The sequence below is a fragment of the Crinia signifera genome, chromosome 7 (genome assembly GCF_055691185.1).
Source record: "Crinia signifera chromosome 7, ASM5569118v1, whole genome shotgun sequence".
In the NCBI taxonomy this organism is placed as follows: Eukaryota; Metazoa; Chordata; class Amphibia; order Anura; family Myobatrachidae; genus Crinia; species Crinia signifera.
The window spans coordinates 129,343,103-129,360,702 of record NC_139223.1 but is presented as its reverse complement, the minus strand read 5'-3'; the positions used below and the strand labels follow the sequence as shown (position 1 = coordinate 129,360,702).

The window sequence follows — 17,600 nt, the reverse complement described above, 5'->3', positions numbered from 1 at the left end:
TTTATCATTTTTTTTTAAGCTAAAGCCGTGTACACACACAGTGAGATATTGGCTTAGTGCAAATTTTGACTAGTTATTTCATTTTTTTTATTTTGCCGGGCGATAGTAATGCTACAGGGCACACATCGCAGTTTGCAGTGTACACACAGAGCGATTCTGGCCAATTGCTGGGAGATTTTGACTATCTAGTCAAAATGGCCTGGCTAAATCTCACCGTGTGTACTCTCCTTTAGTGCATCTGGCCCATAGACTTAGTTGTTTTAATCTCCTTTGTTACCCCAGCACACACTGATGTATCTTAACTTGGGAGATACAGTACATGCAGTGAGGAACACAGAGAACAGTACATGGCTTGTTACAGTATGTTGAATAAATATGTGCCAATAAGAACATAGATTTAGAACCGGTTCATCATTTTCAAGAGCCCAGATGTAAAATGGGGAGGTGAGACGGCTGGATCTATGGAAATACGAAATGAACACACAGACAGATATGACATCAATGTCTCAGACAGGCATATGCAGCTCATTGTATTCATCTTGCCCGTCTTCATCAAAGTTTGGTTCAACATCTTCAGAATCTAGCTAATACGGAAAGAAGAGAGGAAACACATGTATGACAAAGATGTTATTTTCTGTAGTACTGTAATAGGTCATCTAAACTATCATGTAAGCTTCCTTTGCCACAATGGCTACTAGCCGCATTCATAAAAAGGATCTGAATTGAAGATATCTGGGACACACATTAATCCACATGGAAGGTTTTTCTAATGTACATTGGAATCTTATGTACACTGCAGTGAGCAATAATTGCCCAAAATCAGATAACAATAATCAGACCCATATCAGACCTTGTGTAAGGCCCGGTGATGAGCGGTGATCGCTGCTGTGCACTCCCGTATCATCGCCGGGAAAGCCGCTTATCTGCTGGTATTACCAGCAGATGAGCGGCTTTGAGGATGGCTTTGCATAGTGCTGCGCTCTGCAAAGCCGTCCTCCCCCCACTGACGGTGCCGGGCAGGGGGATAGCGGCTCAGTGTGTATGCACTGAGCGGCTTTCCCCCCAGCAATGAACGTGATCATCCATGTCCATACACGCTGGGCATAATCGCTCAGTGTGTATGGACCTTAAGAGCTAGCACTAAGTATATATGAGGTGTGCAACTCTCACCCAAATACGGATAGTCACTGCATGCAACTCGGAATCAGGCCTGTGGGGTAGTATAACATTGCACTGTTCAGATTATGTTCTTTAATGGCCTCAATTCAAACAAAAACAAAGATATATTTTAAAAATAAAAGGTACTTGTGTATTATAGCGGCGCCCCCGATGTACATCGTACGATGAACGCTTCGCATCGCATCGCATGCCATGTTACAATGTTAAATGCACCCCCACGCCACCCCCCCCACTATAAACGTGAACCCGAAGCGTGGCGAGCGCAGCGAGCCCGCGAGGGTCGGCGGTACGCGTCCTACAACCTTTTCATACCCCCACTATCCACGTCAGTGTGGAGTTGAGAATAGAATAGTGTGGCGAGCGCAGCGAGCCACCGAGCCCGAAGCGTGGCGAGCGCAGCGAGCCCCACGAGGGAACGCGGATACCTTCACAGGTAAACGCGTCCCTTCGCTGGCTTCACAGGTATCCGCGTCCCCTCGCCACGCTTCGGGCTCGGTGGCTCGCTGCGCTCGCCACACTGTTCTATTCTCAACTCCACGCCGACGTGGATAGTGGGGGTATGAAAAGGTCGTAGGACGCGTACCGCCGACGCTTGCCACACTTCGGGTTCACGTTTATAGTGGGGGGGTGGCGTGGGGGTGCATTTAACATTGTAAGCACCCATTAGGGTGCTTAACATTGTATAAGCACCCATTAGGGTGCTTATACAATGTTTAATCGCAACGCATCGCATCATATGGCATTGTATGCCATGTACAATGCCATACAATTTGAAAATTGTATGCCATCGTACACTATCGAACGAAATCGCGTCGCATCGCATACCATCGTATGCGTTATGGTATGCGATGCGATGGGCGCCACCAAAATACACAAGTACCAAAATAAATATTATGCTTGGGGGAACTTAACTAATACCTCTTTCACATTGCAGCTATAACGCAGTATATTGCCGTTTTTATACCGTTTTAAAATGGGAACAGCTGCAGTGTGAAAGCTCCATTGTCAATTTACCAGTTACAGAATACCGGTATTTTGAAAAGTGTTAAAAGCAGGATCCTACACGTTTCTGAGCCATTTCCCCTGCAGTCTGAACAGCTCAGAAACGGTATTTGCTACAAATGATAACCACACAAGGGTGATAGGTTATCTCCCTGCATGATCCCTGCCCATAAGCAGGAAATAATCAATTAAAATGACATTTTATGGCTTTCTATGGGTGAAACGGGTTGAATCTGAAAGGTACAAAAACGGTATTGAAACTGCAATATACCATTTACAACATGCAATATGAAAGGGGTTTAACTGGCTTTTGACCCGTTTTAAGACACGTTTACAAAAACGGGTGGGAAGCAGGTTTGCAATTTGAAACCAGTATTAAACGTTCCAGACAATAAATTATTTTCTATATCAATAAGGACAATTTCACACAATATTTATACTACTACTGTACAATTATAACGAATATCTTTGTATGACTTTTCAGAGTATGAAATGTCATACAAAGATAGAGGTTCGAGAAGAAGACACACATTAGCCAGGGCTTTAAGGACTCTGAGCTATAGAAAGTTGAAATGTATAAGGGGTAACTCACAGCCTTAAGTTCTCTCTCATGGAAAAACCTTGGCAGGACAAAACGTCTCAGAGGAACGGTGAGGATGAGGAGGAATGGGAACGCTAGTGATGCTGGAGAAGACTTCACTACCCACAATAGCACAATGCAGGAAAGCTGGACGCAGGTGAACAGATGCATCCGCCACGTGCACACCTAGACACAGACACACATTATTTAGTAATAAGTACTTACATAGCATTCCAAGCTCATAGAACACTAGACAACTCTAGCCTTTTAACTCCGATGTTTGATATTTTACACATAGTGGAGATTTATCAAAGCTTGGAGAGAGATATAGTGGACATACTGTAGTACTATTAGATTGTAAGCTCCTGAGAGCAGGGCCCTCTTCCCACTTGTTGTCAAAGCCCTCTTCTCTTCACATTTGACTCACAGCTCTCCCATACTCACACACTCAGGGGGTTATTCTAGTTCAATCGCAAAGACACAATCACTCTTTAATGGACAAAACCATATGCACTGCAGGTGGGGCTGATGTAACATGTGCAGAGAGAGTTAGATTTGGGTGGGGTTTGTACCTCAAACTATCTATTTTGCAGTGTAAAAATAAAGCAGCCAGTAGTCACCCTGCACAGAAACATTAAAACACCCAAATCTAGCTCTCTCTGCACATATTACATCAGCCCCACTTGCAGAGCATATGGTTTTGACCATTAGAGAGTGATTGTGCCTTTGCGAGTAAACTAGAATAACCCCCTCAGTGACCATCTTCGTCCACATTCTCATCTCCATCATTGGCCACAAGCCCCTCACTACTTACACTACTGATCAAGTCCTCACTAATTACACTTACGCTGTAATGTGTATTGAACTGTGGCGCTCTTTTTACCCGTACTCTGTTTTTGTTATTTACTTACTGTAATGTTGAGTTTTGTCTCCCTGTATTGTTCCTTTGAATGGCACTGCTAAACACTTGTGAAACCTTATAAATAAAATTAAAATAATAATAGTACTACTAACCAGCTACTGTAATTTTTCAGGCTGTGTTTGAAAAATGAAAGACAGGTGTTGATTGGTTGGTACTTTTACTTACTCCACATTAGCTCACTCCAAGCTTTGATAAATCTCTCCCCCACCTCCCCTCCCAAACATTTAAAAGAAAGATTTTCAATCTTTAACTTGCGTGCTGGGAAAGTGCAACTAAGTTAAGGCCTGATTCAGAGTTGATCATACATCCAAAACCTTTCTGAAATGTCCAAAAAGATTCTGCACTGCAGGTGGGTCAAATGTAACATATGCAGAGAAATTTAAGGGGCATACACACAGGGCGATTTAAGCCCTAGTTCTAAGCGATCTGATTAGATCACATAGGATTGAAGCACGGATTGCTGTGTGTACAACGATGGCGATGAGCTGTTTTGCTTTTGTGATCAACCTTGAATCATGCCCTTAGTTTGTGTTACTTTTAATTCAACAATAGCAAGAGAGACACAGGTTGGCTAACACTGGTCTATCCAAATGGTGTTGAGATGGGAAGGTTCATAACAAAGGCAATAATGTACACTCTGCCGAGCATACTTCACTACTTTGTGACTGCATTGGGGGCGTGGCCAGCATAACTGCATCGCTGTGGCCCCGCCCACCATGCAATGTTGGTATTACACAAATTTGCACAATGGGAGGGTGGGGCTACGATGACACAATTTTGTTGCTGACATAGTTTGATCCCCACGGACCCCACGCAGAGGGGGGTTGTAGGGACTTGCCCTCTTTTCCAGGGGCGTCCAGGAGGGTAGGTAAGTATGCTGTAGAGCAGTGATCCTCAAACTATTTTGCTCTGGGAACCCATCAGACAATAAAAATAATTACAGGACCCCAGTAAGTTACCGTAGAAGGCCTCACATCATATGTGGAGTAAGCAGAAAGCACATACTGTACATGGCAGCATTGTGGAGGCACTAAATGATGTGAGGAGTATAAAATAATAGACAATTCAACAGATTTTTTAGACTGAGATTAGAAAAGTCATCAGCCTGGAGTCGCGACCCCATGCTGAGAAGGTCGGGTCCCACTTTGGGGTCAGGACCTACAGTTTGAGAACCGCTGCTGTAGAGACACTTTCTGACTGCAAAGTCATTTATACATAGTGAATATTGTCAGGCAGGCACACCTTCACCACATAGGGGTGCTCCGGGTGATGTTTGGGGTGCATAAGGATGAGGAGGAGTCGCTCAAATAGTTGGATCCCAGTGAGGGACGTCACCCCCATGTACAGAAAAATCCCAAACAGAACAGCCAGTGGGATCTGCCGCAACATCTCCCCCATGACTATGGAGAGTCCTGCGGACAAGATATGAACAAAAATACAGCATGAGCAATAAAATAGTATAGTAATGGAAACAATAAAATAACTCCTAGAAATAACAGAAACTATATTAAAAAATCTAGTTAATCATATAACAAATACTTAAGGTGGCAAAATATGTCTCCCTTATATTATTATAACAATAATGAACATCAATTTGTAAGTACTACAAGTACTACCCTCCCTGTGCTGTGGCACAAATAAGATTTAAACACAATCTATTATTACACATAGATTTGATTTTCAGCTTTTGAGAATACAGTACACTTTTAGTTTCTAGAACAAATATACAGTATATATCAATATAATATGGAAATATGGAGGATAATGGGTCCACTTAGCTACAGTGTTACTGAACTGTATTGGAGGAAGAGTCAATGCACATCTATTTACAGTGACAATTTAGCCTCAAGGGACATCACAGAATAGAAATCCTGTCATGACTTTCAGGTCTCTACCAGCCCAATGTAATCAATATTTTGTACAATAATTGTGTATATTAGTCTGTAGGTGTCATTCATTTTCCATCTGTGTATATAGAGCTAGCCATCAGCCACATATACAGCAACAGTGACACCAAGAGGTTAGGATAAGGTACTGCAAAACTATTATTTGCATATTAGCAAAACTCTAGGGGAGATTTGGAAAGAGGAAAAGTACCAACCAATCAGCTTCTGCCATTTTACCTGCTGTGTTTGAAAAATTACAGGAGCTGATTGGTTGACACTATATCTCTCCCAGTTTATCTCTCTCCAAGCTTTTATAACTCCATATGAGAAAAAGTGTCCTTTATTTTCTAACTAAATGATTAGCTCAGTGTAATTATTTAAAGTTTTTACACATACACAATTTATATTTGATAATAGAAGAGCTGTGAGCATTGTATCCTCACCGACTAAAATTGCAATCAGTACTCCTGTGACTCGCTGCTCCTTGACCTCAGCGATCCGCGGCCTCTCTCCTGGAGCCGTTTTGCTCATTAGAGTCAGGGCGTTAACATGAGTTACAGAGCGCACTGTGGTGGCAGTAAGCCAGGGTAGTCCTAAAAGACCACAAAATCCCCCCAGGAAGCCTATCAGGAGAAGATCCAGGTGGAACCCGCTGCCCTTCTGCAGATGCCTCTCCTTCCTGCTGACAATGAGACTAGCAGAGGGAAGGGGCACAGAGAACACTTTTAAAGTAAAACGTTGTACTTCGATGCACCACAAAGTATGACAATTTCATTTCACAACTTAAATTATCATGTATCTAAATTAATGTTTTCTAAAACATATTTATGTTGTATGATGTCATGTCATTTTAGAGTGCAATACGAAGGTGGATCAATGTTAACCTGTGTTAAGAATAAAGACAAAAATGTTTCATTTATTTTTCAACATAATCTCCTTTCACGGCAATACACTTTTCCCAACGCCCCCACCATTTCTTTAAACCCTCTAAAAAATATGATTTGTCAAACTCACGTAGGTTCTGTATCGACGGTGACCTCGTTCGAGCTGAATTTTTCCCCGCAAGCCACGTTTTCAGGTTAGGGAACAGAACGAAGTAGCAGGGAGCCAAGTTGGCGAGTACGGTGCATGCGGCAACAATTCATAGCGCAAATCATGCAATTTGGCCACAACAATTCCGGATGAGGGAGCTGGTGCATTGTTGTGGTGGAATAAAAAGTAACCTATGCATCAATCTGTAATTTGGTATGGCGTTGTTTGAAAGATTGTAGTACACGATAGTAATACCAACTTTCCTCAGCGACGCCACCTGTCTTCAAACACAGGTACTTATTGATCCACCCTCGTATATATTAGGGATTGAGACTGAATTTTTCATAGAGCGCAGTCCTGTAATTTCATTACAACAATTACAAGTGGGAGACAGATGACCTGATTATTATTATTATAGAATAAAAAATAATGGTGGTCGTCACTTCTATAGGGGGGGATTCAAGTGTTCTGCGAGCCGGTGGCCGCTAGATGGCGCCTGACAGGCAATTCAAGTGTTGCTCTGCTGCACATGGGCACCACCGCTGATACTACTGTTTTGTTGTTACATAATTTTGACGGTCTGGTATCTAGTTACAAATAATTTAAAAACAGAAATAGTAAAATGTAACAAGTTTATTTAAAACAAATTCCCATCAGAGAACACTACACAATACCCCTTGCACATAGCAAATGCCGTGTCGCACCGTGAATTTGGACATGGGTCCGTCCCGGGAGTGACCCAACATTTGTGAAGTGAAGCTCCCCTCAGCGACTCGGCAGGCTGTATATGGGCACCTTTAGGCTCGTTTTTTAGCTGCAATTTTTTTCCCTGTACCCTGTAGCTTTTATCTGTTTCATTTGGCACACTCTAGGCAATGATAGTAAAGCTGTGTACACACTAGGTGATTCCCGTCACTGCTGATACTGTTATCTTTATCGATGGTGCCACGAGAGTAATGATATAAATGATATAGTACATACACACTGATTGGTATCTATAACAATATCGGTCAGTGACGTCACTCACCCTACGCGCCGTATACATGCAGTCATTAACTAGATAGTCAAGACTGAGCTGCTTATATAGACAACAGGAGGGGGGGGGGGGTTGTTGCCATTAATGATATGCGGGAGCACGCATCATTAATGACATTGAGTGTACACACTGGACGATTTGCACTATATATCCTTAACGATATCGATATAGTACATTTCGTTAACAATATATCATTAAGTGTGCACCCAGCTTTTCTTTTGCAACGAAATGGCTATAACTTTAACGCTGGAGTCTTTCTTGTCCAGGACACATCTACAGAAACAGTGGCATGTGGCATTCTACCATCTTCACTCACGTTGTGATCTGAGTCTCCATAAAGATGAGGATAAAAACTAGAAGTGCTGGAATAGCCGATGCAAACATCATCCAGAGGGGAAATGGGCTCGATGTCCCCATGGGATGTACAAACCAGCCTCGTTTCGCTGGTGAGGTGACGGACAGACCCGATGGAACATTAAGTTTCTAGAAATAAAAGAGGAGAATTTGAGAAGTGAGCATCTCTTATGAAGGATTCGGTCTGGTTCAGACCTCATCGCAGGACTTAGCAAATGGACAAAGTCATGTTGCAGGGCAGGTGGAGTTAGATTTGGATGGGGTGTGTTGAAACTGAAATCTAAATTGCAGTGTAAAAATAAAGCAGCCAGTATTTACCTTGCACAGAAACAAAATAACTCACCCAAATCTAACTCTCTCTGCACATGTTACATCTGCCCCACCTGCAGTGCAGTATGGTTTTGTCCATTTGCTAAAAAAGCAGCCCTGTAATCAGGCCTGAATCAGGCCCATTGTTCCATGTATTGTAAATGTTCCTCTAACACTGAAATAAATATGAAGAACACCAGATTTTTTTTTATAAATCCAGATTATAAAGATATACCTGTGTGTATGTGTCAGTTATTGTATAATCAATAAGGACCATTACTAGAATTGATATAGGAATTCCAAAATCTCCAATGACTCTCCGTGCCTGGAAAAAAGAGACCATTACAGATAGAGTGCATACTCAGACAGTAAACCAGCTTGTTGTGAAAAGTATACATACTGTACAGTGAAGATTATACATACAATACGGTGATGTCATTACCTTTCCTCCCAGAAAGCGACTGTTCTTGAACTTCCGCAGGAAGAAGGCAATAAGAAAAGTTCCAGACATTAGAATAAGTGACAGCAGAGCCGTGTTTGGTTGCATACGTGGACCCAGTTGAGCCGTACGGCTTCCTGACCCCCCAGATGGGTACGTTCTGAGCAAAGGGTGATCTGTGAAGACCTATGGGGTGACATTTAATAGGATGAGATATTTTGACTTTTCCGATTTTTTAGTAAAAAAAAATGGCCGAATTTGCATGTTACACATTTAATAGGATGCAAATTGCGGTAAATATTGCACCTTTTGTCGCGAAAATCGCACATTTTGACATACCTTATTTTCATACATACCTTATATAACTTGTAAAATGTCTCATTGATAAAGATGAGAGAGATGAGGAAAGCAAAGATCTCTTGTGTGAATGGAGAGATGTAACGGACCAGGAAACTCCCCTCAGCTGCAACCATCCCCAAGACAAAAAGGACCAGCCAGAACCCAATCCACACCCGGCCAGTTAGGTACTCTATGTCCTGAGCCTGGCAGAACTGATACAAAGACGACACGTAACTATGAAACCTGGAATTCCTGGAGAAGTTTGAGAATTGGCTAATATAGACCTGTATACAGTAGTTACAGTAGCTGAGCAGATTCTACATACAGCAGCAAAGAAAGTAGGAAATGAGGACCAAGTTCTCCATGTACAAATCTCTTTCTCTACATCACAAATACCCAAACACATTTGCCAAAGCTTAAACTCACTGACTATACTAGCTACTGATAATACAGTAGCTCATGTTCATCATTGCATTGAGAGAATGAGCCATGCCCCTGTGTACCATGTGACGTCACAAAGCTCTGTAGAGTATTTTTGTTAGCTATGAAGCTGCAAAGATCCAAGCAATAAGAATCGATGTTTCAGGCATTCCAAAATGTTGGAGAGAAGCCCCTCCATCAATAAAAGAGCTGGACCTCTCCTTGCATGTGAAAAAAAAATATATAACAGCTTTAATTCATGTTTACTCTAATTGTTATAAATATGTATGTACACAATTTATACATAAAGGCTCTCAATATAGGTAATGACAGTTTATGTGACAAGCAGCCAACTTGACATTATAAAGTACAACATTCAAAGTACTCCTCCTCATGCTTGTTCTAATAAACCCCCCTACCTATGCACTACTACCCCCTCCAGTCCCTACAGGGCCGGCGCTACCCACTCAGCAGCTCCTGCAAAGCAGGGAGGCGCCATGCTGAAAAGGCGCTGTCTCCCTCCCTGCTCTGCTAAAGCTGCCTCAGCCCTCACTGTCACTGCCTCCTGCACACCACCCACAGCGCCTGTCTGACAGCGAGCGGCAGTATGGAGAGGCTGAGCAGCTCCCTGCACCGCACACACACTGTCCTCCTCCTGTGACCTGCCCCCTCTTCCTCACGGACACTTATGCTGAGGCATGTAGCTCTGTCTGTGAATGCCTGGATGACATGTCATGTCCGGATCTGCCCTCTACCCATTGCTCTCTGCGCCTGTCAGCTGTCAATCAAATGATGAACATTCAGCAGCGTCGCCTCCCCTTCCTTCCCACTTCTCAGTGCGCTGTGCCAGTGCCAGTCCTCAACACTCCGCCACCTCTATCTCCTCCCCTCTTGCATGCCATGCGATGCGATCTAGCCCATAACATATGCAACATTTTGCGGACACAGCACTGAGATGGTGTATGCATACATGTACATGCACCCGAGATCCTCCATAGGATCGCATGTTGCATACACTCCCACAATCGGGCTGCAACTTGTTGCAATGGCAATGTGAAAGGGTGCAAAATGTATGGTTTGCAGGAGGGCGCCGGACACCCTAGCACCGGCCCTGAGTCCCTACCTATGCACTACTCCCCCCTCCAGTTCCTACCTATGTTCCACTCCCCCGTTCAGTCCCTACTTATGCAGAACTCCCCCTCCACTACCAGTTCCTACCTATGCACTACTCCCGGCTCCAGTCCCTACCAGTGCACATCCCCCTGTTCTGCCCATTTTTTACCGCAACTCTCTTCTTCCCTGTTCCTACCTATGCACTACTCCCCTACAGTCTATAGCTATGCGCTAATCCCTTTCCAGTCCCTAGCTATACACTACTCCCCTCATAATGTCGATAGAAGTACTGTACATGCTTGACAAACATTTATTTAGAGGGGAGGAGGAAGGAGAATGGGAGGAAGAAGACATGGGAAAGAAGCAAGAAGGGTGATCTATAGATATTGTTACATAGGAGTTTTGAATTTTATTCTTTCACACCTTAAAAAATGCTTCTTCAAAGACAAGAAGAGGACCAGAAAATCCGATGATAAGCAATGGCTGAGCAGCAAGAAGGGAAAAAATGACTCCCAGCACAGAGGTGGACACTATCAGCTCAGACACTCCCATGAACCCTTGTGTCTTCTCTCCTGAAAACATAAACAAAAGTTATTTCTCACCTTGTAGCTTTATTTAAGGATGTGTATTTTGTTGAAAAGGATGCAGATCCGACAGTCCAAGGGCCATTTTCAACAATCGGCATGCCTTCAATGTGGTCAGAAATGGACGCTTTGAATACTGGCAGACATTGAATACCCCCTAAGTGCAGCACTATGCATATTAAAGCTATTTACCTTGTGTATTCTCGGTGTGAATTTGTCAAAATTGGAGTGAAAATGGTCCAGGTCATCATAATGACCTGTAATGTTTACTTACATAGGAAACAAAAGCTTTTTTTTTTTTACACAACATTTTTTATTTGAATTTATATAACAAAAGTGAGTGACGCTGGTATTTTTAGATGATATTTTTGTGCATCTCACAGAGATGTTGGCACTGAAAGGGTTAATTTTATGCAGTACAATAACGAAACACGAGGTTTACAACTTCAGCTAGTTAATGAAATGTTCTGCTCTGATTATCTGTCTCGTCTAGTGTGATGTGTAAGCAGCCAAAAGCAGTAAAAACCAGTTCACCACAAAGGCAGTTTAATGATTGACACCAGTCAATAGCCTGGGATGGGGGAGGATTATCCCAGAAGTATTGTTGTTCTGAAATTCGTAAAATAAAAAGGTAAGATTGTTCGTCCACCTATACAAGAGAGCAAATGATCTGGTTCTGGTGTAAGTTCATTGTATTTATGTACAGAGCCAGAACTGCGGGCCCAATTCAGACCTGCTCACTGGGCTGCGAATTTTCAGAGCCTAGCTAGCAGGTAAACGCCGCCCCACGCTGCCCCGCTCCAGTGAAATCTCCTCCATGTGTATGGCTATGAATGTGTTCGCAGCCGTGAGGGAAAACCATACGGAATCACTCACCATCGGATGGTTTTCCCCTGTGTCTGCAGTGCTGAGTAAGCCAGGACTTACTCAGTGTTGCAATGGCCGTGGGGAGAAGGAGGCTGCTGATGACGTCTGTGGCCCTCCCAATGGCCAGGCAACGTCTGCGTTTTCTGGGGCACTCCCAGAAAATGCTGTATAACCGTCCTCAAACGGCCACATGGGGCGAAATGTAATAGGGTGGGATTTTTTAGACATGTGCGATTTTTGGTCAAAAACGGCCAAAATCGCACTTTTTCCGAAAATCGCACATTTAATAGGTTGAAAATCGCGGTAAAAATCACACTTTTTACCGCGAAATCGCACTTTTGAAAGTGGCGATTTTTAGTCACATTTCAAATCGCATCCAGATGTTTTCCCATTATAAAGTATACAACTCGCAAATGTAATAGGGTGCGATTTTTGGTAAATGTTACCAAAAATCGCAAAAAAAATAGACCAGGTTCTGACAGGCGAATTTGACAGAACCATGCACAGATCATTGAGATGTGTGCATGGTCCTGTTAATAAAAATGTGTAAAAGTGTTTTTATAAAAAAAAAACAGCGTGGGGTCCCCCCTCCTAAGCATAACCAGCCCCGGGCTCAATGAGCCGGTCCTGGTTCCAAAAATACGGGGGACAAAAAATCTGGGGGTCCCCCGTATTTTGAAACCAGCACCGGGCTCCAACAGCCCGCGGTGTCATGCCACAGCCGGGGGACACTTTTTACACAAGGTCCCCCGGCCGTCAGGGCCGTCTTAAGAATATAATGGGCCCCTGGGCAAAATAATTTGAGGGCCCCCCTCCCCTCACAACCCCCCTCCTTTCACAACCCCCCTCCCCTCACCTATGTGCAGCAGCAGCAGGTGGCTGGGATCCGGGCAGAGGTGGGTGGAAAGGTCCGTCCAGGAAGCGGCAACTCAGACCTTGATGTAGTGCTTTTTGCCGCCGTGCGGGAAACGCTGCAGATTTTGGAAAGAATGGCTGGGCGTTGATTGGCTGAGCGTCCGGCCAATCAGCATATGGCCAGTCTTTTCAAAATCAGCACAGCAGCGCTTCCTGCCCGGCGGCAGACAGCACTACATCAAGGTCTCCGCTTCCTGGACGGACCCTGCCACACGCTGCTGCCCGGGTCCCCTGCAAACGCTGCCCGCTGCCCGGGTCCCCTGCACACGCCGCCCGCTGCCCGGGTCCCCTGTACACTTCGCCCGCTGCCTGGGTCCCCTGCACATGCCTCCCGCTGCCCGTGTCCCCTGCACACGCCACCCGCTGCCCGGGTCCCCTGCACACTTCGCCCGCTGCCTGGGTCCCCTCCACCCGCCGCTGCCAGGATCCCCGCTACACACCGCCTGCCGCCTTTCCCTAGGACAATACCATCTTCTCCATTGTGGTGGGCCCCTACTTTCCTTGGGCCCCTGGGCAACTGCCCATTAAGCCCAATGGGAAAGACGGCCCTGCCGGCCGTACCATGAGCACCGTGGCTGGTCAGCCTTGGACGGGGTACCTGGAGGAGTGGGGACCCCCCCAATAAAGGGGTCCCCCCCCCCAGGCTTCACCCGTCCAGGGCTGAAGCCCGGGGCTGTCACCGGCGTCCGTGGCCAGTGGACGCCGGCCTGATAGGGTTAAATCGATCATACGTTACATTGCTTTATACCGGAGAACTACAAGTGCCAGCAGACCTCCCCCGCATGCTGGGACTTGGAGAACCACAAGTCCCAGCATGCGGGGCATTAATGGGCCCGCTGGGACTTGTAGTCCACCCGTAAAAAGAATGTTTAAAAAACACACACACAGAGAAGTAAAAGTTTATTACACACACATCCACACACCTCACTTTTACACCAGCGTTACTTACCATTCCTGGATCCAGCGCTGGTCTGGCTGCTTCACAGCCGGCTCCCCCCGCACTGACAGGCAGCGGGGAGAACCGGCTTTCTCCGTTGCCTCTAACAGCTTCTGTAGCGCTGTTCCAGCGCTACAGAGGCTGAGAGCGCGATTGGCTGAGCTATGCGTCTCCATGGAGACGCATAGCTCAGCCAATCAGGACTGAGCTATGCGTCTCCATGGAGACATATCGGCCAATCGCGCTCTCAGCCTCTGTAGCACTGGGACAGCGCTACAGAAGCTGTTAGAGGCAACGGAGAAAGCCGGTTCTCCCCGCTGCCTGTCAGTGCGGGGGGAGCCGGCTGTGAAGCAGCCAGACCAGCGCTGGATCCAGGAATGGTAAGTAACGCTGGTGTAAAAGTGAGGTGTGTGGATGTGTGTGTAATAAACTTTTACTTCTCTGTGTGTGTGTTTTTTATAAACATTCTTTTTACAGGTGGACTACAAGTCCCAGCGGGCCCATTAATGCCCCGCATGCTGGGACTTGTGGTTCTCCAAGTCCCAGCATGCGGGGGAGGTCTGCTGGCACTTGTAGTTCTCCGGTATAAAGCAATGTAACGTATGATCGATTTAACCCTATCAGGCCGGCGTCCACTGGCCACGGACGCCGATGACAGCCCCGGGCTTCAGCCCTGGACGGGTGAAGCCTGGGGGGGGGACCCCTTTATTGGGGGGGTCCCCACTCCTCCAGGTACCCCGTCCAAGACTGACCAGCCACGGTGCTCATGGTACGGCCGGGGGACCTTGTGTAAAAAGTGTCCCCCGGCTGTGGCATGACACCGCGGGCTGTTGGAGCCCGGTGCTGGTTTCAAAATACGGGGGACCCCCAGATTTTTTGTCCCCCGTATTTTTGGAACCAGGACCGGCTCATTGAGCCCGGGGCTGGTTATGCTTAGGAGGGGGGACCCCACGCCGTTTTTTTTTTAACTTTTTTTTTTAGCACAAAATCGCATTTATGAAAATGCGCACATTTTCATGACTAAAAATCGCCCGAAATCGCGGCAAATCGCATTTTTTTGCCGCAAGTTCGCATCTTATTACATATGCGAATTCGCGGCAAAAAATGCGATTTTTAAAGGTGCGATTTTTTTTTACTCTAAAAATCGCACCCTATTACATTTCGCCCATGGTGTCAATCATGCTGCGAGCCGCCAGCGAGGTCTAGCCATGGCTGGCTGTCTTTGTACAGATGGCTCGAGCATGCACATTGCGGACCATGCGCATGCACGGTTGTTTAATAATCGTTCGGGCTGCAAATTCGTAGCTCAACAGACTGGTCTAAATGGGGCCATATATTGCAAGAAGCATACTGAATACATAATTGTTAGTGCTCTTTGGCCTTCTTCGCTTTTGTGGGACGCCAAGCAGGTTGAAATCCCCAATCAAGAGTCCACCAATAGAATAGAAAATACACTGTTACCTAAGAGACCACCAAAGGTGATGGCTGGAGACAGAGCTGCAAAGTAGATGAACAGAGCTGCTGCAAGACACTGGCTGTTGAGACCATCTTTGATATCACTCCAGTATCTTACATATCGTCGGCGTATATCCCGTACTAGACCTCCAAACAGAAAACCTGAGCGTTTCAATGGATCCAACTCGCTCTCTTCATCATCATCTTCATCATCCTCATTATCAGGTTTTATTAGATTGGCCTCTGAGAATAGAAAGTATGATGTGGATGGAATTCTACAATATGCAGATCGACATATTTAATATTCTCATGCTAATATATAAAGTATAAGTACTGACATCCTCATATAAGGATCCAAATGCATAAAAAAAATAGAAACCTCACTGAGTCCTGTAAGAACCAGATATAATTCAAGAACAGATAAAAACATGCAAATGCAACTTAAGAAAAGCACATATAAAGCTTGGTATTCTTACCTGTCTGTTGTCCCTTAAGTTTGGGAGCTACATTCTCCCTGGCTGAACGTCGCTGTTCCCGTTCCTTTCTTTTCCGGAGGAGGTCCTTCTGGAAGGTGGCAATAGAACGGAGAAGGTCCTTCCCCTGCATCTCGCATGGGGGAAGGACCATACTGCTATCAAGAAACTCATTGATGGCATTCAGGAGGTCCTGGCGTTCAGCTGCCATGTATGCAGCTTCATGAAATACCTTCATGGATGGGTATAAGAAGTTATCAATATTGCATAACTGAATTAATACTTGTTATATGGAAGTTATCTGACAATGGGGAAATAACATTAGGTATTATATACTAACATTTGTGGAAACTTTATCAGATTCATTATTTACATATTGCATTACATGTTGCCTTACAAAAATATTTTAATGCAAATTATACAGATCATTGCCCAGCACATTTTCAATTTGAACTAGGTTGAAGATGACCACTATTGGCCTTTGTATAATAAAGTCACCATTCAATCAGCTTTCAAGCACGGGTGCCAGACAGGGGGCCCGACAGTCAGGATCCTGACAGTCATTTACCCGACGTCGGGATCCCACCTGTTAAAACACCCACAGCCAGGTTCCCGACGGGCACCAGCTATTCTCCCTCGTGGGGGTCCATAGAGGGAGAATAGGTGGCGAGCGTAGCGAGCCACCGTGCCCGCAAGGGGCTTTGTTGCACTCGCCATGCTGTCTGAGTCCGACCTGATGGGATCCCAACTGTCGGAACCATATACCACACCCTTCAAGCACACAAGGCCAAATATACTCAAGTGCTCGGCCCATGTACTAAATGGCTAGTTCTCCTAACTGGCTGAAATGTCCACATATCCTCTCACTTAGGTCTTGGCCCAAGTTATGGGATTGGCCACTGAGGCCGATTCAGACCTGCTCAATAAGGTCTCCGATGGTGGGGGCATGTGCATAAGTGCAAACCCCCACAGCGAATGCCTTCAGCAAGATTTTTGCTCGTCGGGGCATTCACCCATTGATTGGCAGCCAGGGGGTGTTCCGGGGTAGACATTCAGCGTTTCATGGGGCATGCCGACAGGAATTTGCCTTTGCAAGTGAACCTGAATAAGGGCCTATGTTCAATAGACTGACTTTGGAATGTATAACATCAGTGCCCCAACAACATATGTTCCAGACAGTGGGTGACTCCTGAGTGACTGATAACTCATATCACTGCATAAGCAGACATACTGAATGTACACAATTATAATAAATAGAAATGCACACTCTGTGTGACAACACACTGTGGCCACCGCAAGTGTTGACCTGATGACCGCATCCCAAAGCATCCACAATAGTATGGCCACCAATAACTTCTGATTTAGAGCTGCATGTGACCTAGCTGGCGGGTGTGGTATCAGGGTCCGACAGTCGGGACCCCGACAATCATTATCCCGACGTCGGGATCCCGACAATCATTATCCCGACGTCGGGATCCCGACTGGCCGGACCGAGACAGCATGGTGAGCCCCTTGCGGGCTCTCTGCGCACACCACGCTACTGCTACATGAGCCACCTATTCTATTCTCCCTCTATGGGGGTTGTGGACCCCCACGAGGGAAAATAGCAGCTGGCTGTCGGGAACCCGGCTGTCGGTGTTTCGACAGTCAGGATCCCGATGTCGGGTGAATGCCTGTCGGAATACCGACTATTGGGACCTCGTCCGGCACCCCTAGCTGGCTACATTTTAGCTGGTTGCCCAGAAAATAATACCAACC

The 17,600-nt window shown here is 45.6% G+C and overlaps 1 protein-coding gene across 1 annotated transcript in view; it reads right to left on the bottom strand.

The window, feature by feature from the left end:
* SLC4A3 (solute carrier family 4 member 3) overlaps window positions 1-17,600 on the bottom strand; it is a 35,876-nt gene continuing 18,276 nt past the window's right edge. Inside the window, exons 8-18 of the mRNA XM_083152055.1 lie at window positions 15,846-16,074; window positions 15,376-15,612; window positions 11,035-11,183; window positions 9,096-9,290; window positions 8,743-8,925; window positions 8,536-8,625; window positions 7,954-8,120; window positions 6,013-6,263; window positions 4,926-5,095; window positions 2,774-2,947; window positions 1-584 (exon numbers count right to left, since the gene is read on the bottom strand). Coding sequence (XP_083008181.1) covers window positions 507-584; window positions 2,774-2,947; window positions 4,926-5,095; window positions 6,013-6,263; window positions 7,954-8,120; window positions 8,536-8,625; window positions 8,743-8,925; window positions 9,096-9,290; window positions 11,035-11,183; window positions 15,376-15,612; window positions 15,846-16,074 — 1,923 coding nt within the window. The 3' untranslated portion in view covers window positions 1-506. The remainder of the gene's footprint in view (window positions 585-2,773; window positions 2,948-4,925; window positions 5,096-6,012; window positions 6,264-7,953; window positions 8,121-8,535; window positions 8,626-8,742; window positions 8,926-9,095; window positions 9,291-11,034; window positions 11,184-15,375; window positions 15,613-15,845; window positions 16,075-17,600) is intronic.